General features: G+C 43.3%; 1 protein-coding gene across 1 annotated transcript in view; it reads right to left on the bottom strand.

The window, feature by feature from the left end:
* col18a1a (collagen type XVIII alpha 1 chain a) overlaps nt 1–23177 on the bottom strand; it is a 61369-nt gene extending 38192 nt beyond the window's left edge. Inside the window, exons 1-2 of the mRNA XM_077580596.1 lie at nt 23039–23177; nt 22879–22952 (exon numbers count right to left, since the gene is read on the bottom strand). Coding sequence (XP_077436722.1) covers nt 22879–22952; nt 23039–23049 — 85 coding nt within the window. The 5' untranslated portion in view covers nt 23050–23177. The remainder of the gene's footprint in view (nt 1–22878; nt 22953–23038) is intronic.
* Nucleotides 23178–23434: the final 257 nt, after the last annotated feature.

Consider the following 23434-nt stretch of genomic DNA (forward strand, 5'->3'; position numbering starts at 1 on the left):
ATTACATGTTTCACTTTATTGACATTTATATATATATATATATAAAACCAGTGAGGGAGATGCAAAACTGATGCCAGCTTCTTTCAATATTGAGGCCAGAAGACTAAAAAACTCCAAAAAAAAAAAAATTATATATATTTTTTACAGTATGTGTCAATTCAAAGGCGTTTGAAAGGCCCCACCAAAGATGAACCTCTGGACTCCAAATCCCTCCGTGCGGGAAGCGTGCAAGCAAGCAAGCAGGCCACTCGAGCAAGAAGTGGAGAAGAGTCTCCACCTACTGACCCTTTAAGAGCACGCAGGTTCAAGACACTTGCCTTCATTTGCCAGACTTGTCAGCGTCTTCCACTTTTGGGTTGAAGACTATTTTGCAAAGCTGTCATTATCAGGCACACGCTGCATTGTGCTTTCTTTCGCCCTTCAGGTTGATATCTTGCTCAAGGCCATTCAAAGAATGCGTGGATGGCGACACGGCATGATGTCACATCTTTACTGAGCTACTTTAGCTACTCAGGTCACAGTTTGACTAAACTCTATATCCGTTCAGTGTCAGATCTTCAGCATTCACATTCCGTGCTCTTTGGTTCCATTGAATGTTCCGACCACAAATTCCATGTTTATTTTGGCCCCAGATGTGTTAATAAGTTCCTTCAATATCTTGGGTTTTATCATGCATGCGCAAAATTCTTTTCAAATCAGTCTGACATTTGAGCGTTTGAACTCAAGAGTGAAGGGTTATGCCGCTTTGACAAATCATTTACCTGCTTTTCCATCCCGCCGAGCGAGACGCTCCCACACCTGGAATCCAGACAGGGTTGAATAAGAGCAAGGGTTACGAGATCACTGGGTTGGAATCGACCCATTCCAGCTTGAAGTGTCAGAACAAATCTAGTTAGTTTGGGAATTCAACGTTTTTCTCCATCCTTCCCTTCGGCAGTGTTGGGAATAACGGCGTTTAAACTGACATCTTTTTATATAAGCGGACTCTTATGGGCTCTTTTTGCGGAAAACTTGCTCTGAAAATGTCATTTGCACGCAGTTAGAAGCACTGTTGTTGTCACCCGCAGCAATCACAACAACAAAAACAACGAAATCCTGGAGGGACTCAAATTTCCTATAGATGACATATGTGCCACAAATCAGCATATATCCAGTATTTATTTTATGTTTATTATTTTTATGATTGCTGTAGTAATTAGCAGTGGTATAGAACATACATCACCACTCCAAATTGTATTAATTATTATTATTATCATCATCATCATTATTATTATTATACTATATAGCCTGGTCATAGTTTGAATTCTTTGTAAAAAAAAAAAAAAAAAAAAAATTAAATTAATAATAACAATAACAACAACAATAATAATAATAATATTAAAAAATATATAAATTATTTCATCTAAAACTTTCTTTTTTTTTAAGTAGTGAAAATAGTTACTTTGCCTGGAAACGATTTACTTTTATTATGTAGCGATTCAATTACTAACTCAGTTACTTTTTTAACCAAGTAATGATAATATTTTCCGCTCGCCAGGCCATATAAAGACCCGGTTTGATTCTAGCTGTGGTAGACAACAGAACAGTTACTGAAGCCAGGTGGCCGCAGGTCAAAGAAAAGTAGCTGCTAGGTCACCAGTTGGACTCCAAAGACCAGATGGCAAAAGTCTAAATTGAGGCAAATAAATGACTGACAGGACCGTCTTGCGCTTGGAACCAAGCAGATAAACAAGATGAAGAGACTTGCTGTGTTTCAGTGTCTCATTCTTGCCAAAATCCAAAACGCTGGCTGAGTATTTGTCAGCCTGACTTACTGTACATGCATACGCTCAACGTCATCCAGTCAAGGTGAGGTTAAACGAGTCGAAACTGCGCAGAGCAGCTGTGCTTTCCCGAGAGCACCTGACAGACAAGTCCAAACCTTTTCCTTCTCTAGACATGAAAGACGAACGACACTGGCTCTCGTTTGAGGGCCAAATGCCAAGCCCCGTATTTTAGCAGCCCATAAATATGTCAATGGAAATTAACGGAACAAAATGCTTTTCTGCCACAACCAACAACTGAACGAGCGGCGGCGCCAAATGGAAGTCAGAATGTTTACATGCACTGAAGAAAGAAGGCAGACATTTCAAATGTATGCTAACACCGTCCCATTTTTTGGGAGGGGATTAAACCCCCTTCGGTTGGGAACTTGGTGACTGAAGGCAGGCTACTTATATACGTGCTAACCTTTCAGCTCGTGTTGTGTTTGGACAGCTGCTGATGACAATGCCGTCATTCGGACTTCCCGAAAATGAAGTGTGGCGATCGGAAGTTCAGCATTAAAGGCTGTTGACTTTAGAGGATTAGCGCGGCTAACCGGAAGGGCTGGAGAAGGCCCCGAATTACTGAAGAGAAATTGTTAACAGGTCGATGACGTGACTACGCCAAAAACATCCAGAAGAATTACAGCACAATTTTAACCAGATCATTTTAGCATTCCTAGAACTTTTTCAGGGTGCGGCGCCTAGGCTGCTGTAGAATAACGACCTGGGACAGACCGAGAGGACTCAAACAGGCCAGAATCACTTATGGAGGTATCACTTCATGTATGTACAGCAAATATACTCATATTTATATGAAGTGTCAATTTCACTGGCCTGGAGAATAACTGATGACCTGATGGCGACTAGAGCCTGCGCTGGTTCTGGAGACGTCTCTGTGAGGTTTCCTGGAGACGATCCATGCCACCAGGGTATCGCAGTATATTTGAGCATGTTCAATTTCACAGAGACATTTTGGAGACTTTTTCAAGTCTCCAAAAGGTTTCCGAGACGTCTTTGGAGTCATCATGCAGACCGATTCTGTTGTGACGACTCACTGAGACTTCTGGCTGAAATGGACTCAGCCAGACTTCAAGCAAGCAAGATTTGGTTTTTCCTGAGTCTCTGCGACTGAGACGGGCGGGCCCTTCACTGACCGCTAAAAATGCTAAATTGTCAAGTCATGAGCAGGGAAACACGCGACGGGCTAGCGGCTATTAAGTCAATTAGCGGAGTGGTGACATCGCGGTTCAGCGGGTCTCGTTCACGGACACACTTTCAAATAAGCAGCCGCTCGTTACAAGAAGCAAAAAGTTCGCATTTCTTTATATGTCCCGTTCAAGTCATCCCTTGAACTTGTCCCTTAGTCTTAACTACGTCATCACATTTACTGAATTGCTCTCCAGAGTCACGAACGTATTTGTTTTTGAACCCTTGTTTCCCGACTGGATGCTCCCGGGGGAGAAGAAGCAGCATGAGAATTATGCTTCATGCCAGATTCTTTACGGGCACATTAGAGAGCATGTTTATTAAAATCCTCCTTTCAAGTATAAAGTCCAGAGACTCTTGTATGACTAGGAAGACAACTTTGCGGTCTTGGCTTGCAACTCGAGAGGGGCAATTAACACGATAAAGCATCAGAAGGTTGAGGTCGGCTTCTCTTATGTGGGGTCCGACTTGTTTTGTGTTTTTGATTTCTTGCAGAATGGCGGTAATTGTGCTCACTACCCACATGATGGAGAATTTCCTGTCACACACACTGAGGGTCTTTGGCCTTTTTTTTCCTTTCTAATGTTTCAAACCCATGTCGTGAAACCGTCGGAGCAGACAGGCTGGGAATGTTGGCTGCCGTACAAACCAGCATCCTTTTGTCACCACTGGACTTAACGCCTATAGAAGGATTTATCTTTATAGCTCGAAATGTCCAGAGACCCAACAAAGATCCGTACGATGCTTTTATCGTTACATTACAGGCAGAATTGATGACCCAAACTCTCCGACAGTTTATTTCCGCTCTCCGCTGCATGCCAAGATGAGTAATATGTTGCTCTGCAGTTTAAGAGCATGAATCAGCAACGGCAGAGATAAATAGGAAGTTTCTCCCAACTTGCAAACAGATGGAGGGGAAATCCAGATGTTGCTTTTGGTGGACTATTGCTGGAGAATGACCGGCGATTTGCATATATTTCCATTTTCACTTCCTATCTTGAAGATTATTGCAGGTCTGGTTTTCATCTGAAGGGAACGGCACGCTATGTTTTCACGTTACATATATGAAGTCGAGTTGACCGTTAAAAAGCTGATTTTGCGTGAAAAATAAAGCAACAAAGCATTCATTCAACACAGCCGGGTTTGAGGTTTAGCCGCAGACATTACTGAACATTTCCCCGAGATGACTTTCGACTCCAGAAAAACATGTGATGGCAAGATGTTCAATTCAGAGCCTGGAGGTGAACGGAACAAATAGAACAGGATTCCCAAAAAAGGAAACTTCAAAGGGAATCGGAGTTGAGCAGCTTTCGGAGGAAGAACGTCGATTAGCGAGAGGAAATGATGTGCGTTTGCGTGCCCGCTGCCCAACAACGGAGCTTTCATGGGCAGAATCTATTGTAGGAAAATGCCGATGCCATCGTCTTGCTGACGAATGCCTTCTGCCATTTAACGCCAAAAGAGAGCAAGAACAAACGCAGGACGCGAAAGCTAAACTGTCGCCTCCCTACCCAAACAAACGACAGGAAAACACAATCGTTACTGAAATTAACTTCCTTCCGTCCATCGATTTTCTGAGCCGTTTTCTAGCCAATCCTAACAGACTTTGGGCGAGGGAAGTGTTGTTGGGCACAATCACAGAGTCTGAGCCAAGATTCCAACCAAAAACCAAAAAACACTCCTCAATTATGATATTTTGGCCCATTCTTGGTGAGCAAAGTGCTCCAGATCTCCAAAGTCTGAGCATACAGATCAGGACTCTTCGGAAGAGCCAATGTTTTGTTCTTAGCTATCTTTAGCTGCCCCCCCACCCAGTTCTTTATCATGTTGGGAGCCCGTTACCTTTAGCTAAGCCCAATTGGCAGCACCTTGTGCTCCAAAATGCATCCATACTCTTAAAAATGTTTTCCCCCCCAGTCCTCAAGGGCCGGAGTCCTCCATGCTTTAGATCAGCGGTCACCGGCTCTGGTCCTCAAGCTCATCAGCAAGCTCTGCAGATCCTGATCATTTGAATCAGGCGTGTTGGAGGAGGGGAACATCTACAGGGTCGGAACTTGACACCTGTGGCCTGCACAGATCCAAGACACCCCCTGACAGATATAGCAAAGCAGCCCCAGGACATAAACAAGGTCAAAGTTTACGACACTGGCAGCACATTGTGCTCCAGGACGCTTTGAAAGTCTTGAGGTTTTGTTGCATCCTGCACGGATTCAGGACATCCTGCGCCGGATGTAGCAAAGTAGCCACAGAATGTAACTGAGAACTGGGGTCAGTTTCACGTTTTTTTCCCCTTCATTTAACACAAATGGTATTTAACACCAATGTATCCTACGTGTGCATGCTGTGAGGATGATTAGGGTCCAAATCAGAATATTGTGCAAATAAATGCAGCCAGGGACTTTTTTAGTTGACTACTCAACAGAAAGGAGTGTGCAGGAAAAGAAAGATAAATCAAATGATTCCTGCGGGTTTTGAACAAAGGGAAGGGGCATTTTTCAAGGGGGTGTGATTGACTTCACATGTGTAAACTTTCATGACGCACTCCAAAAAAAAAACATAGCTGACAGTGTAGGAGGAGAGCTTGAAGATTGTGATAGCATCTGTCATCCACAAGCAAATGGCCGCCATAATATTTTCAACAGACATTGCTGGATTTCCTTTACTTGCAGTGTGCTGAGTTTTATTGCAAGGAAAACACCAGCTGAAAATTGAGGGCAAGGAATCCCATCAACTTTTTTTCATCAGCGACACTTTGTTTTGGATATTTAGAATTTGCTTGCTAGCCCAAATTGTATCTTAACACAAAGATGCGTTAAAAGGGACACTCCAAACTGTCCAAGTGTCCAAAACAACAGGAAGCCACCTGAAGGACTGTGTGTCATTGTCGGCACAATGCCCCCCTTTCAAGTGTGGGCGGGGTCGTCCGCGTCTGGACATCTGACTACCTGCTCTCGTGACTCGCACTCATTATTTGTCTTTCTGTTTGCGTTTATGGCCGGCTCTGGTGGAGAAAATGCAAGGTTTGAGGGGTGTGGAGGGACACTTAAACATACACGGGGCAACCTTGGAGATGAATGACAAGTTGGGCTCGGCCGCATCCTTTCATCCCTTCACATCAAACATAACGCGACTTAGAAGCCAAAGTGCAGACCCACAAATGTTGGGGTGAAGGATGAAATTGCTACCTGCAACCTGCCGTCTACAGTCAAACAGCCGTTAAGTATTCACAGGGCTTCCATTTTTACACATTTTGTTAGATAGGGTTGAAATTTGGGAGTCTCCCGCATGAATCGGGAAAGTGTGCAAGTGTGGCCGTGCGTTGAGTCAACGTCGCTCACGGCACATTTTTAGTTGCAGAATAGTATATCGTGAACCAAATGCATGTTTTGAAGCCCTTTCTCAGTCTTGTCTTTCTTGTTTTGGACTTTGAGGTGTCACAACAGCAAAAAAATATGAGCATCCAAGTCACTCTTGTGCTTGACACGTTTGTTTTCACAAAAAGCTTATTTTCTCCGCTTTTTGGTCTGAAACAATACTCAACAAAAATGTTTGTTTTTGCTCTCATTTTTTATGAGATAAACTCAAACATCTAAAACTTCTCCCACATACACAATATCAGCATTTATCTGAAATATTGTTCACAAACCAGTCTAAACCTGTGATAATGAACACTTCTCCTTTGCCGAAATAATACGTCCCACCTCACAGGTGTACCATGTCAAGATACTGATTAGACACCATGATTAGTGCACAGGTGTGCCATAGACTGCGCACAATAAAGCCACTCTGAAAGGGGCAGTTTTGTAAAATTTTTTGATTTCCCAGAAAATGTAACAAAACGTTGTTGTTGTTGTTCTACTTCTGATTACTGAAAAAAACAAAAATGGTAGGAAGCCAAGTCAAGTCAAATAAGTCCACTCCTTCTTTTGGTAGGTTTGGTTCTTATTTTGTTCTCAAACACAATATTCTGCAGATCTTGAAAGATTGTACAAAATGCTCTAAGATAATATGCTGAAAAAGTGGCAAGCAGTAAATGAGTTCAAAATTAAACAGCCTCAAGTCTTTTCAAACATGCCACAAACTTTGAGCACTTCAGGTTTCTCCCTTCAAATATTAATTATTTGTTAGTCCCGTATTTAGCATTTAAAGAGTGGTAGTCTCTTTGACTTCAGCAACAGAAAACAAATGGAGAAAGAACGTAGTAAAAAGAAACGCACCCAACTCAGAGAGTGAAGATTAGTTGTTTTGTTTTGTTTTTTTGTCATGGAATGGTGAGGCGGCGAGAGAGTCCCCGTGCATGCAATCGAGCTCATGCAGCCAAAATACGCATTCACGGCAGTGACCATGGCTTCTACATGCTCTCACGGGAAAAACGCTTCTCAGATATATGCCACTTGGGATAAAGTCTCCCGATGGCACTTTGACAGGACGGCAAAACAAAGAAGATCAGAGTTTATCTGCGTTTCATTGGGCTGCGAGGTAAGACGAGATTGCGCTATTGTCTGCGCAGGAGCATTCTCCGCAGGCTGGGACTATTCACCAAGGCGACTTCCCTGTGTGTGCGTGTCTGTCGCTGACCACCCCCCACATTTCAACTTCAGCCGCTGAGCTTAGGGCCATTTCGATTAGTGACGGGGAGCAGGGATGAAGTCAGAAGTTAGCCGCTGACTTGGTTTGCATGCATTAACGAAATCGGTTACTGACACACTGTGTTTTCTCGTACTTCAGCGTGAAATTCCACCTTACATGCTTGAGGTGAAATTTCTCTGAATAGATAACGGTAAATGTTTTATTCAATCTTTACAGAGGCTGTACAGCGAAACCGGGAATTTGTTTCAAAAGACATTGTACATATTTGAAGATCATTTCTGAAAACGTGCAAAGTTTGAGAACTATGTAGACACAGCGGTAAACTATTTTTTTTATTTCCATTCCACATTTCATGATTTTTGTGGGGGCGTGGCTAAAACAGTGACACAAGCTTAGTACTTGAATCGTATGAATTGATGGTATGATTCGCTCCTCCACTATATAAGAATGTGAGCGTCCTTCCTTCATCATCTGATTATCCTGCGCAATTGCAGCATGCAGTTAGCTAGCTAGCTTTGAAAAATAGGTCTTCCCCTGGTAAGTAGACTGGCCTGGGCGCTTTACAGAGCCTCGTTGTTGACTCTGATTGCACAAAAACAAGAAACACGAGATTTGGACCAGGGCTTCCGGCTAGCGTCCAATTCGCGCCGTTGCGTTAGCTGTCCGGGTCCAGAAATCTGCACCCGACCACAAGATCACGGGGGTTCACGCTGGGGGTTTGAGTTCACGCGATAACAACCGTGTATATAGAGTCACGATATGTCATTCATCTCCATCGATGATATGCTTTTGGAGATTATTTCTGGGACTTCTACCATGGCTAAGTACGATTTGTGTTTAAATAATGTTATTTTGTTATGTTTAATTTATTCTGAGCTCGTTTTTTGATTTAAATGTCCGACTCATGTCATGTAGTTAGCAAGCATTTGCAAAATAATAATAATAATTTGTTAAAGATGGCGAGTTTTCAGGTGTGGTTCGCCTGTCACAAGAGTAATTGATAAGAATATCGGGCTCTAAAAAAGAAAAAAAATCATCTCATATCAAAAAATTATGGATATGTTATTTTCTTGGTTTGCAAATATTTACATAGAGTTCCATTAAGTATTAATACCAGACATAGAAAACCGAGTAGTCTGCTTCTTTTTTCCCTTGTGAGACAAAAAAAAAAACAAGTCTTCCTCCATCTTTAATATCAATCAATACTTCCCAGTCCAGATCCGATTAGGTGAGAGTGCAGAGAACTGGCGCTGCTCCGGAATGCACATCCGGAATGCGCTGGATAAAAAGGTAAGCCACAGTCCAAACACGCAATGAAAAGCAACTATGACACACCTCACATAGAACAATTGTGTGTTTGGATTTCAAAGCTCTTGACCCTCCATCGTGTTTTATTCAAACCATCAACTCCGTTTATTAAGGATCAGTTTGTTGCGAGTACACTTTACACCCGACTGAGAAATTCCAATCATGTATAAGCCCGCCTATTTTTAAATTCGGAATTCTTTAGGATTTTTGGGGTTGTTGTTTTTTTTGTCCCAGATGAAGACAGCAGCCTTGAGGCTAAAACTGGATTTTAGAGGGTGGGGAAGTGAGAGACTCGTTTTTTGCCCTCGGGCTAAGCATACCGCTACGGCGTGGAGGGTGAAAGCTCCATCCATCATATTACAATTAAGAACTTTCCACTCAAGTCTGTGACTTCAAATAACAAAACGGACGCTAAGTTTATGGCCGCACGTCAACTTCAATGTCAAAAGAAATTGCATTTACCATCATTGACTGCAATTAGCACAGGAAAGCGTACATTAGGAGGACGGTAAACTATATGAGCTTGCTGATTAAGGCGCACAACAAACGAGCAGCAGGCGAGTCTTCAAAACGGCACTTGGACATGCAGAAAACTTTGATTGGTTTTGCGAAGCCGGGAACAAGCCCAAGCCCGTAAAATAACAGAAGACGTGCAGAACGTGCGCCTCAAGACTGACGCCGCATTCGACTGTCGGGCGCAACGTGCTCGCCAGGAGGGCTTGAAACTGCTCGTAACGATATCGGAAACAACAATTAAGATTGAACTTTTATAGGGGGTTGCCATCAACTTGAGCAAAGTTGCCGCCTGGAAGGCTCCAGGTTAGGTCTGATGACATTCAGTTCATCGGAGGTTTCATAATCTGTCCAAAGACGCAAACAAGCAATTAAGAAGTGAAGTACTGTACAGAATGTTTACGCTTGAGCTTGATAATCTCGCCCCCGCTTGATCCCGCCAAGAACAAAACAACTTCAGGCCCAGTCTTATTTTTTGTGTGTAATCCAACTAAAAGCCAAACAGGGCAACAATGATGGGAAAAACTCTAAAATCACAGACAGAGGTCAAAAGTTCACACAAGTGACAAGTTTACTGATGTCAATTCTTGGGCATTGCTGAGGTGGCCATTTTATAACAAGCATTAATTAAGGTGTCAATCATAAATCAGCAGGCAAAGCTGGTTGAGGAGCATCGGACTGAGTGTCTGTTTAGACTATTCAGCAAATAAAAACAAATATTAAGAAGAACCACTCAACAAAAACAAAAAATGAGACTAGCAGACACAGTAAAAAAAAATACAACATTTAAATCCATCAATCATGACCACTGGAAGACTTTGTGACAGCTTGCGTAAGTGCTGATGACCTCCTTTCAGTTAACTCTTTGACTGCCAGACGTTTTCAGAAAAGGGATGCCGTGGGTGCCAGCCGATTTTAAGCATTTTGACTGATCTTTCAAGGTCCATAGAAAATGATGTGTTTGGACTATGGAAACACACATACTACCAAATGAAAGATTGCACTCTCATCTTTCATCAGAAAAAAAAGTTTGTTTCTACCTTATTCCGTTTTTCAGTAATCAACAATAGAAAATGGTTAGTTTCACCTCTGTTTTGAAACAAACGTCTTTTAACGTCTTTGGCACTCCTCCATAGGATTTTACTAAACGTTATTTAACGTTTTTGGCAGTCAAAGAGTTAAAGTATTATGGAAAAAGAACTTCTGAATTGCTGCAGTACAAAATGTTGGTCTGTGCCCGCCCATCAGTGCAAAAGTCTTTACCTGCCTATTTCCGAAAATGTGTGAGCAGGACGTTCTGACTGTTGTGAATTGGGACGTCACAATAAGTATATTTTTAATATGAATATCATTTTGTACACATTAAGCTTGACTGTCGGTGGTGTCTTTGCATACGTGCAATTTATTTGACTCGGAGCGGCAAATATATTTCCCGCTAGAGGGTGTCTTGGGGCTTCCAGAAGGTTGCTGATGGGAGTCAATGACTTCATACAGCAGTCTACTTTCAATCAAATGAAAGAAAGGCAATGAGATCTTCTTCTCCGGTGACATCTTCTTGCTTGAAAGAAAGTCAAGCCTTAACCTTTCCACTGAAGCCCACCGTGAGGTAATGAGAAGTCTCGGACGTGCTGCAGCTCGCCGGCTTCATAAATCAAAAGGCACGTCTTGGTCACATTCCAAGACGTGCTCATATCTAATAAAATGGAGGCCCCGGCGCTTGGCCATGTAGAATGTCCACTGACAAACTTCCCAGGCGATCGGCATTCTTTACATTCTCCTGCCACTCACGCAGGACAATTTATTGACTGGCCATTGGGAAAAGACCTCAGGGCTAAAAGGGTTACACTTTCACAAGGATCTTCTTATAACAGAGTCCAAGCCTACAAATTAAGCATTTAAGTTCACTTTCACATTTATGAGACGGCGTGCGGTGGCAAGCTGCTGAGCCGCGTTCAACTCGGAGGCATAAAGCGCAACATGCTGAGGTCGCGCCATGGAACCCAAGTCAAGCAACTTATCTGTCATTTCCGGCTCCTGTCTTGACTTGATTAGTTCCTTTTCTGACCTTTGAGTACGCCCTCTTAAACTTATGTTCAAAGCGTTGTTTGTAACAAGTGCCGAACATTTGACTGGAAGGGAAACATTTACCACAAAAATTCAAATATGGTTTTCAAAATGAAGATGAAAAGGCCAGTTTCCAACTCGGGCATTCACGGCATGACACGCCTATTCGTGGATGCTGACATTTTGCCTGCCTGTCTCCACAGGTCCAAGATTTTGTCAAGCAGCTGTTGGAAAATCTTCAAATGCATGTTGGCATCCACTCAGGATGCAGCCGACAAGGCTGGACTGTCACCAAAAAAAAAAATCAGCCCTGGCATTTTGACTCGGGCCCGCTGACCTGGCCCGGCCCGACTCTTGCCTAAAATGTAGTTCTGCCACTCATGTTTATTGAAGATGTTTCACTTTGCTATCTATTTTCAAAATGGAATAACGGACTTGTTCGTCTAAATTTAGGTCTGGTCTTAAGACCCGCTGTTATTTCTTGGCTTTTAATTCAGCGTGAATTGTTTGGTCCTCGGGGTCTTCTTGTGTGTTTTTTTTAATTTAATTTAACTTTATTTATTTTTTAAGTATTGATTTTTTTTTTTTACTTTTTTTAACTTTGACTGCCAGACGTTTTCAGAAAAGGGATGCCGTGGGTGCCAGCCGATTTTAAGCATTTTGACTGATGTTTCAAGGTCCACTGAAAATTATGCGTTTGGACTATGGAAACACACATACTACCAAATGAAAGATTGGACTCTCATCTTTCATCAGAAAAAAAAGTTTGTTTCTACCTTATTCCGTTTTTCAGTAATCAACAATAGAAAATGGTTAGTTTCACCTCTGTTTTGAAAAAACGTCTTTTAACGTCTTTGGCACTCCTCCATAGGATTTTACTAAACGTTATTTAACGTTTTTGGCAGTCAAAGAGTTAAATATTTGGTTTTACTAGATTTTTTTTAGAACAGTTTTAGTCTCCTTTCAGACTTTAACCGGTTAACTTGCTTCACCTTCTGTTGACATTTTAATCTCCTTTAACGAATTGAAACAATGGCCGCGAGAGGGTGACGTTATGCTGAAGGGCGATATCAGAGGCCGCCGGGGATTCAGAAGATGAAGCGAAGCCAGTGTGACAAAGAGGCCTTTCATCCGCAAGACAATATCAGAGCCGTCAATTAGTACAGAGAAGATTAGAGTCCAGGGTGCCGACATTCATTGGGCACCCCCCAAAAAAAATCATACTCTTCCTCCGTTTGAGCTTAAACCAAGCACAGGCATGTTTTAATCCACGTGATGGAGCTTTAGCGAGTGAGCGCAGTAACCTGATTTCAACTGAACTTAGTGAACCAGCTGGAAAACCTGACGGCCCCACGTGGGGGATGTCGCAGGCCGCTATTTTAAAAAACATACGGCAACGGTGACAATACACAACAGCACAGCTTAAAAAGTAACAGCTATGTAAATATTGGGTCACGGGTCCAAAGTAAACTTGGTCAAAGCGCTGCTGCTTCTTGAGACACCGAGTTGGAAGTGCTCCACCCTGGCAAACATCTACAGGTATTCCTTCCCTCAGGCATTTTTGCCGTCATCATACTTTCAGAGTTCCACAGATGAAGGAATGATAAGGGAGCCAGAGGCAAAAGGGTTTTAGCGTCGTGTAGCATGCGGCCACAATTGAAAGCAGACATCTGCTACATTTCTGTCATTCTTGATTTATTTACACACAGACAACTGCAAGCTATTTATTTCCAAAAAGGCCAATGTGGCAACCAGCAGCTCTTTGTGAAGTCATTGTGACATCAAAGTGTGCTGTAGTTTTCTCATCAAACGGGTTGAGGGGGACGTGAAGTGACGTGATCTAACAAGTGTACAGTATGCGTGCTGACATTCTAGCGGAGCTGGCGGACTCCAGTAAGACTTTGTTGCCAACTTTAGGACTTGGGATTTGCATGGCTAAACCTCAGGAAAGAAAAATATTTTGCAACAAACGGTCCCATAAAATAACTGAACGGAATAATAATCGTTACAATAATCTTTTGAATTCAACGGTACTTTCCATCCACTTTTCCTCAGCAAATGAATGGCCCCACGCAAATCTCTCACTGGACTTTTAAATATTTAGTGTCCTCATGTCTGACCTATGCAACCCCGCCCCACCCCCATCTAAAGCTCTCAATGGATGGCACCGTGCCACCTGGCCCAAAGCAAATGCAGAGTGAATAGAGGGCACCCTTTATTGTCTGCAAACTCACAATTCACACAACAATTACAAGTTATGAGCAAGTGAGGGGGATTTCATGCAGACTCAGCACCCCGCCCCACGGGGGGGCCCGCCCGGCGCCACTTACCGTCTCTTTTTCAACAGCAGGAAAATCTGTCAACTCTACACCACAACCACCTTGGGAAATGTTCCTACTCAACTTGTCCACACATAAAAAGACAAACTTTTGGGGTACAGGGACCCTAAATCGAAGCGGTTCCCCTCCTTCCTCTTTAAAATCAGTACAGTCGAGGCGCAAACAGTCCTTGACATTGCGTAAGCAGAAACGGACTCACTGGGGTCCGTGCAGGAGATTGGACCGCGCAAAGTATGTTTATAAACTGCAAGATCTCCACGGGCGGTCCGTGTCGTCGCTCCAAGTGGGCAATTGGAGACCGTCTGTACTCCCAATCGTGCACCTGTGTGTGACCGAGGACCCGAATTCGGACCAACTAGCCCTCTGCCCGTGCCTGTTTTATTGGACCTCTGTCTCTGCCTCCCACCTGAACAGATCCGTTAAGCTCTCTCTTCCTTCTTGTTTACTGACCACAAAAAGTATTGGATTTGGGTCAAAGAGCTCCCTGGGAGCCATTTGAGTAGAAGCATGCGTGACTAACTAAAGCCAAACTGTGGCAGGGTTTTTAACTTTCTAGACCTGGATATGACACCGCTGATTCTAACCTGTTGTTGTCTCTTCCAGCCCACATCTTGGCATCTGCTACTGCTTAGTAAGTATCTCAACACTCTGTGCCACACTTGAACAGTTTCAAGGGAACTTCCAACTCGCTCCTGAGCTCCAACCACCACTTGCATCCCTACAACTATTGAATGACTCGCCCTTTTTTTCCCTCTCGCTCTTAAAATCTTTCACCTTCTCTTGTTGTGCTTGTTTTGGGTCCAGGGGCCCTAGTTTGAGAAACATCACAAGCATCCTAGCCATTATCCAAGTCTCACTTTTAACAGGACCCAAAGAGGAAAACTCAGTAAATCCCCCTTTTGTCAGAGCTCTAGACTTGATGGTAATCTGGCCGGCCCATGAGATTCTCCTCAATTCACACCCCCCATGGTGTGAGATTTGCGAGTGGCTAAAAAACAGACGAGCGCCTTAGAGACACGGCGACTCTTGAAGGACGGGTGAATGACCGGAATCTGTGGCTGCTTTGAAAGGCGGCCTGCGAATCACCAGAGTCAATCAGAAGATAAGACGACGCCAAGACCAAGAGGAGGGATACATAACAGAGAATGAAGGTTGAAACGGACAAAGGCATTCCCAGGAGGGGCCTCATGAAACCTTCAATGGTCCATTCACTGGTTTTTAAAATGCATTGAGTGCATTACTGCTGCTTCTATTGACCGATGCTCACATCTGGCACTTCGAATATGCTCAAATTGGCGTATGTGAAAAAGCTCATGGAATGTCACTCAAGTCTCACTGGATATGTCCTAATAAGGAAAATCCGGTGACAAGGATTTTTCAAGAAAAAGAGTAGAGGGGTGGCCTCCTGTTCCATGTCATGTGTTCAACAGGCTGTCGCTAAGGACAAGAGAACATTCCCTAAAGCGAGAGACCAGGCAGGAACAAAGTGCCAGGTAGAAAGATCCGGTTTCCTTCTGCAATAGACAAAAGTGTTCTTGCGGTGGAGAAGTGACCGTGCAGCCTAACGCTATATTGAAATTCATCTTTGTCAGGATACCAGATCAATATTGAGACGTTACAGCCCACAGCAGTTATTTGTGCAGGTTGTAAGCGTTGATATTGTTGAAATCAATTCAATTCAGTGCAGGCCCTCGGATTTGACAGAGGGAGGTTTCATTTGGTTTATTGAGAACCTCGTTAGCTCCCGACCCGCCTGATTTAAAACTTTAGCGCCATATTAAGGCAAGAGAAAAATACACTAAATTCATGGCAGTCAAACGCAAACGTAATACGATCTAAGTTTTACCAAACTTTTCAAAACATCTGTGTAAGAAACAGAAGAAAAATATGATACATCCAATCCAAATATGGAATTAGCATTTTCAGAAAACGTGTCACGAATCTTTATTTAGGACACGTAACGGTAAACACATTTTGGTATTAAAAGTGTCAAAATAAACCTCCATTGTATTCAAATCGGGACAACTAATTAATTTTCCAAATTAAATTCAGCTATGTCTTTACTGTTAGATTAGCTATATTAAAATGACCATAATGCAAGTCAAAGTTTCCACAATGCTGCCCCTTTAAATGGATTTTTTGGTCCAAATCTTCCAAGTAAAACGTTATCTTTGAATATAAAATCATAATTATCATCTAGTCATCTTGCTTTACCTCCTGGGCCAGTTAACAGTATGATTATTCTTTTTTATTTCCTGCACACGTCCAGCAAACGCGAGTCGGGTTGTAGCTGGGAAAGACGAGCAGATAAGTGAGGGTTTTGCCCCAAAACAGGAAAGAGGTGCTGAGAGCTGGCCGAGCACTCAGTGTGCCATTAACATTGGAGACATTTGGTGGTGCCGCGCGAGTGGCCGTGCAGACCCGCTCCACTTGCAACGAGACTAGCAATTATGCTATAGCTCTGTATTTTCAAACCTCCAAACTGGCATTTGGACATGAAGACGGCAGCACCTGAAACTCAAGTGGAAGCACATAAAAATACAAATAACAGCTGTTGGTAGGAGACATATTGCGCATTTTCTTTTTCACAATTTAAAACAGTTCCCAGGTGTCGTAATGACATGTTTGTCAAATACTTTTGGCAAAATATCCCAAAGGACGCCCTTTTTCCTGCCAATGAGAAACTGCTCATCCTGCCTCATGCACTGCTGGGCCAGTACAGATTTTGTTACCATGACAACTAGGGGCGGAGCAAGGGTGACTGAACTTGGAGCCACAAATGTGAAGAAAAAAAAAGTCCCTAAAAAGACTGCATTGATTGGATGCATTTTCACTCATGGTAGCAGCACTTCATCACCAGGCCACTGAATTGCACTTGCTCTAATTATGTAAATCAACCCCAAAAGTGACTACTTCTACATGCAGTCAATATTCGGATTAAGGACAAAATTCTGATTTTGAACAGTCGGGATAACCTGTTTACATGCGAAAGCGGATAAAACTAATCGCGTGTATACGTATCCCGATCTAAAGCGCGATGGACGGACGTCAGTACGCAAATAGATGCCTTTTTCTGCTTTCTTACTTTATACAGTCAATAAAAGGCATTCTAACCATGTCACTCATCACACTAATAAAGAAAAAGTTTCATCCTTGCTTGAAAAGTGTTTGTTTGTTTTTTGCCGCGTCGCCATGTTTGTTTACCGCTGCTTATGGTTTCACTCCAGATGCATGGATATAGAAAATAATGACAAAACACAGCGGAGAAATCAATGTATTCAAGCTAGGCTGGCTTCGTGAGTGGCAACGTAAGATGGCCGCCGCACATACAAGGATATATACATAGTCGGATTGGAAAAGTCGTAACCCAGGAGTCGGGCATGCAAAAACCGGGTTTTGAAAGCATCATTTTGACTGCATGTCAACATAGTTGGTGGTTTACTTAGCTGTGGAATTTAACAGTTGGTGGAAATCCAGCAACCCGATGATTTGTATCCAAGCAATTAAAAGGTCACTAGTCCATAGTTCTTACCCCGAGAAGGTTGTTTTGCGAGATGTGTATGTGCCTTTTCTAAAGTTAGCAACAAACTGAATGACAAACAACTCAAGCCTTTCTCTAAATGTTTCCTCCATGAACATGAACTCTAATTTAAACAGCGAGTGTGCGCTCACACAGGCAGGGAGCTTTTGAAACTAGGCCATGTTTTTCAATGCCCTGAACCGATCTAGAGATTTGGAACAAAGTCCAGATGGGTCCGTTCAAGTAACCAAAGCAGGATGTGTTCGCAATAATGCATCCGAGTCAAGGTAAACGACACCAAATAGATCACATTTCTCAAGGAGTGCCTCTCCTACCAAGATGTGATGTGTTTGCAAGTTGTGTTAGTGTGTGTGGTCCTGTCTTTTTACAAGAGACAGACCGGCAGTCTTTATAAAACAATCACAAGCCTACAAATGAAGAAGAATGCAACATTCAATCAAGGTGACTGACACGTACACACGCAAAAATGGTCTTGGATTGGTCTGAGCGCTTGGAAACAGGGAGCGTTAATCCCTTGCGTCAAGGTTGTGCAAAAGTGGAGAAAACTCAGCCAATAAGGGAGGTGCAGACCACTTGACACTTTCAATGACCCCCCTCCCCCCCTCCACCACCCACCAATCCCTTCCCCCACCCACAAGTCCAAACCTGGCTACCCTGACGCTCCTAGATAGGCGAGGCTTAATGACCTTTCAAATACACGCGACGGAGATGGCGCCCTGGAGCCGCGATGTGCGGCACCTCATGAGGTGGTCGATCAGGAATAAGTAGCTTTACTGACTTGCAAATCCAGGGATTAGACATCACAAGGTTGAGTGAGGCAACAGAATCTGTGCACAGCCGGCCCATTTATTTCATTATCATCGAAAAAAAGTGCTACCGCGCTCAACCTTGGCAGAAGAAAGTATTTGATTCTTGGAGGGCTTTGTAACGTCCCCGTCAATGTTTTGTTTCCACACTCGATATATCCCAGTTGAAAAAAAATGTGCTGCTAGCTACGGTTCCCTTGCAAAATGTGGAAAGTTGTACAGATTGTCGTTTTTTCCCCGTTTCAGGCAATCGTAGTTGGAAACAGTCCAACATGGCAGCGAGACCTGCCTCATGTGTAAAAGTGCCTCAAGGTCAATTCTGTGGAGATTGGGTTTTGATCACGCACTTTTGACAAACTCCGTACATTCTTAACAGAGCTGGTAATGTTTTTCTTTTTCATTAATTGTATGAATGAAACAAATTAGCATTTGTCATACTTGTAATTCCTAATGTCAATTTTCCATGCCAAATCGCTCAGCGGGTTTAACCAAGCGGATTTGGATTGTAATGAAACTTGGTGTACGCTAAATTTCAAATGTTAGGTCAATCGGAACAGGGGTTTGGGAGCTACGTCCCGCAGAATTTTGACATTTTCGGAAAAGGGGCGTGCCCGCCTTTACTTAAACCCTTTTATCCCAGGAACTACTTGGTCTATCTCCACAAAACAGGTCATGTTTAAAAGGGAATTCAACAAGGATTCAAAACTTGCAATGATTTAGAAATGTGGTGCATGTTACTCAGCGTCGAGTCGCTGCTCCTCCACGTTGAGAGGAACCAGTTGAGGTGGCTCGGGCATCTGGTTCGGATGCCTCTTGGACGCTTCCCTGGGGAGGTGTTCCGGGCATGTCCTACCGGCAGGATGCCCCGGGGATGACCCAGGACACGCTGGAGAGACTATGTCTCTCGGCTGTCCTGGGAACGCCTTGGGGTCCCGTCGGATGAGCTGGCTGAAGTGGCTGGGGAGAGGGAAGTCTGGGCTTCCCTGCTAAAGCTGCTGCCCCCGCGACCCAATAAGCGGAAGAAGACGGACGGACGGACGGACGGTGCATGTTTTGGTAACTTGACCTTTGGAAAGGTGGTCATGCCCCTTTTTTTCCCCGAAAATGTTAAAATTTGAGATTTAGTGTTGTGAGATTACGATCAACAAGCACACCAAGTTTTATTCAAATCCAAATATGCTTAGTTAAACTCACTGGGTCATTTGGCATAGAACAACCCAACAATGGATGTATTGCATTCTGAAAAAGAGATTGCTGTCTAATCTACAAGGTACAATTATGGCAATATAATGTTTATTGCATCTGTGGCCCACCTGCCAAAAGTGGTATCAACCACCGTACCTTTAGTTTGTTCAGGTTCATAAAAGACCTGCATTATATGCACGTATATCATATATCATCACTTTTAATGTACCTGCTGGTGTTCATGGGCTTTTTCCCCCCCTCAGCTCGGCACAGGTGAGGGTTTCTTCCACCACAGCACATCAAGCGATGATATACTGCATATATTTTATAACTGAATATAATACAAATGTTGATTGATACTCTTTAGATTGTGCCAGGCTAGAACATTTTAACCTTGCAGTGACAACATTTGCATGCACAAATGAATAAATGGCCGACATTTTGGTGTCTCTACACTTTTCCAAGCTTCTCCGTTGACCTGCACTTGGTTCGATGCTTGGCCTCCAAACGCCGGCTGGTGACGGGTTTTACTTGTGAATTTTTCAATAAGGAAGCGGTTGCTTGTTGATACTTGCTAACCGCTACAATACGAGAAGGCTAAGTAGATAACTTTACAACACTTTACATGTCATGTGTGCTAACGTTGAATTTTTGTGTTCAAAGAAGACCCGACGTGCCTCTTTTGGTTATGGTGGTGCTAATATAAAGAGAAGAAAACATAAATTGTTGATATAACTGATGCGTCATGATTTTTCATTAGGGTAAAAAGATGCACAGTTGAAGACTATGAAATGTTTTTTTTACTGCAGTAAAAGTCTTGTTTCCATACATATATTGCTTTCATTTGGTTTTCTTGAATATATATAAAAAGTTACCGAGTGAGTGTATGAGGTTAGAACTGAGCTGAGTCGACAACAAACAAACACTTTGCGAATGCTTTTCTTTTGTGCTAAATGCAGATTGTGACCTTTCCATGACTTTGCGTTTTGGAGGACCATTCCGTGATCTGCTGCCTGAATCCTTGACCACGAGTAATTGTTTGGGCTCTCCTGCGGTCCAAAAGAGGAGACCCCCGGAGCCAACTGTGATTTTTAATGCGGCATCTAATTCAGGCATTAAATGGCCCAGTGGGGAGTCCCCTTACAAGTGCTTCCCCTCCCCCCTTCCTCATCCTGCTCCCCTTCAGGCAAAACCACCGCTGGGTGCATGTCAAAGATCACATGACAATAGGGATTCCTGACCCAGCCGGGGACTGGGAATGAATTAGAGCCCAATTCAAGCATGTCGCTTGCAGTAAACTGCGGCCTGGGGCGGGAATGGCCGACTTTGCAACCGTGACACACACAAAACACTGGACATGATGTCATGTTGCCGAAGGTTTTCCTCATAATTCAAGTGCGCGGGTGCATGAAGGATCTTTGGTGGACGTTCAAAACACAGAATACATGACAGATGAGTAGCCAAAGGCAAGAGCTGTCTCACTTTACCAAGAAGTACCCGAGCAGCTCATTACGTTGTCTCCCAAAGAACCGCGCTCACTCTTTCACTGGCTCATCATCTTGAGAACATTCATCATAAAATGCTACAAAAATGTCAAAGATGTGTAAAGACAGACGATTTCAAAGCCATCCACCAATGCTGGCATCAGAGTTAAGTTTGAACAAATAGAACTGTACATTTTTGGAGGATACCCTGTGCTGATATTTGCAAAATTATGCACGTAAGTAGATCCAAACCAGAGGTGAGCAATCTGGGTCCTTGAGGGCCGGAGTCCTGCAGGCTTTGGAGGTTTCTCGCTTCCAACTCAAGCTGATTCCAATCAACAGGATGGTTATCAGGCTTATGCTGATGAGCTGATCATATATCAGCCGTGTTGGAGAAGGGCAACATGCAAAACCTGTAGGACTCCGACCCTCCATGCCCACCCCTGGTCTTAATTCAAAGCAAACTAACCCACAACTCATCAGTGGCTTTTCAGTATCAAGCCTTCCGGGTCTGATCACTTATCAATCAAATATTAATCACGATCCTCTCAATTTCATCTCCCTATCAACTGACAGTGCAACTAAACATCAGGCAGACCACAGATCAATTATTCAACAGCAGAAAAGGGTCTTTCCATTGGTTTGCAAGGTTTCAACAGCCTGTAGTTTGCATACAAAACATGAGAAGCAACATTTGGTGGTCATATGCAGTCCAGGCCAGGAATGCAAACGAGACTTTGGACCGCAAGGAAACTTGTGAATGTCAGACACTTAACTCTGGCCTTGAATGGAACTGCTGTTGAAATTGCCAGGACCAAATCTAGCAATATGGCATTGCAACTGATTAAGACCTGGTTGGCAGGTTCAGTTCTGAACCAGTTCACTGATTTGCAAGGATCCGTGAGAGACCCCACACAGAAAGATAGAAAATCAAGCTGCGCACTTAACACTTTTGGTCGTGTTGTGTTTTGTGTCGTCTGCGCTGATAATCTCAACAATATTCTGTCCACCAGCAGTCTCTCACGTGATCACACAAACACAAAGACAAACAGACACTTCTGGGTGTACACATAGAAGATTTTTGATATTGATCCTGACCCTATTATGGAGTCCAATCTGCTATTAAAACACCTCAGACCAAAAGGATAGTGTTGTAGGACAACCTTATAAGATATACAGTAACATTTGACATTCTTAGGAGCTAAATCAGGAAAAAAAAAAAAACACAGCCCGCCTTTATGTGTGTACAAGTTTTTACTAATTGGCCTTGGGCTGAACATAAAAAAAAAAAAAATGAAAAGCATATCCTCAGATTGCAATCGGGCCTCATCCAAACAAACATCTGTATCGGGATATCTGCCAATGGGATGCAGCCTAAAGGCACAGATTGGATATTCCCTGACTGTGCCATCTTGAGTTCATCGAAATACACCAATCACAAAGTCGGCACAAACAACACAAATAAAGGTTTAAAAATATGTATATATTATTGTTTGTATGCTACACTAAGAGCTGGGGTCCACCATTAAATAGGGCAAAAGTTAGCCTCATCTAAATCAATGGCGGGACAAAATAAGTCAACTAAACCATTGTAACCATTTAATACTGCTATTACTCATGGATTATTGTTTATGTCCATGTTGTTGACACTTTGCACTCTGCAAATTGGGTGTTTGTGCATGCCGGTTAATTCATGTGTCAGTGTAAACACAACCATATGGAAATGTGTCACTTGATGAAATGTGAAATGGCTTGAAAGTGGAATTGGGCATTGTGGAATCCTGTTTAAATCAACAGCAATCACTCATCCATCCATTCATTAATCCATCCATCTCACTCTAAGTGCTCATGTCATACTGGCCACTTATATTCCCAAATCAGACCCGATTTGGCACAAGCTACAACATGCATTTCATTGTTATTGATGATTCATCATACGATTCATGATTTATGACATTTGGGGGGGATCGTTTGTACTCTTGACAAAGCGCAAAACAAGTGCTAAAAGCCTCACTGCACATCGTATGTCCTTCTTACCTGGCCATTGCGTCGCTGCCCGGCTTGCAAAAACGAGGACGCAGCACAAAATGCGCTCCAGCCCTGAGGAACACCTGCGAGGAGGCAGCAAAAAAAAAGTCAACTTTCATCTCGAAAAGCTGCAAACGTTGAGGGTGTTGGGGGGGGACGAGCCGTCTACCTCATTGTCATCTGTCTTGCGCTGCACCCGAGCCAAGAAGAAGCAACATGGACTTGTTGCGCGAATAAATGTCCTCCCGGTCCCGGCCGGTGCCGCTCCTCTGCAGCTGATGCACGATCGGCAAGAAAACAGAAATGAGCAGTGTGTGGGGGCTGGCAGTGTGTTGGGGCCGGCTAGTGACCCGCTCGCAGCGCCCACCGGGGACTTCCGCCAGGTCCTAAAGGAGGAACCATTTCCTGCGCGTGGGCTCGCAGGTGTGTCTTGCAATTTGGAACCAAGAAATCATCCCATCCCAATTCCAGAAGTGGGAAATGTTCCATTTCCTTAAGCACAAGTACAAACAATTGTGTTTAAAAAATAAAATGGTTCAAGCAGAAGTTGCCTACTGATTCAACT

This window comes from Vanacampus margaritifer, chromosome 11 (assembly GCF_051991255.1).
Source record: "Vanacampus margaritifer isolate UIUO_Vmar chromosome 11, RoL_Vmar_1.0, whole genome shotgun sequence".
Lineage (NCBI taxonomy): Eukaryota > Metazoa > Chordata > Actinopteri > Syngnathiformes > Syngnathidae > Vanacampus > Vanacampus margaritifer.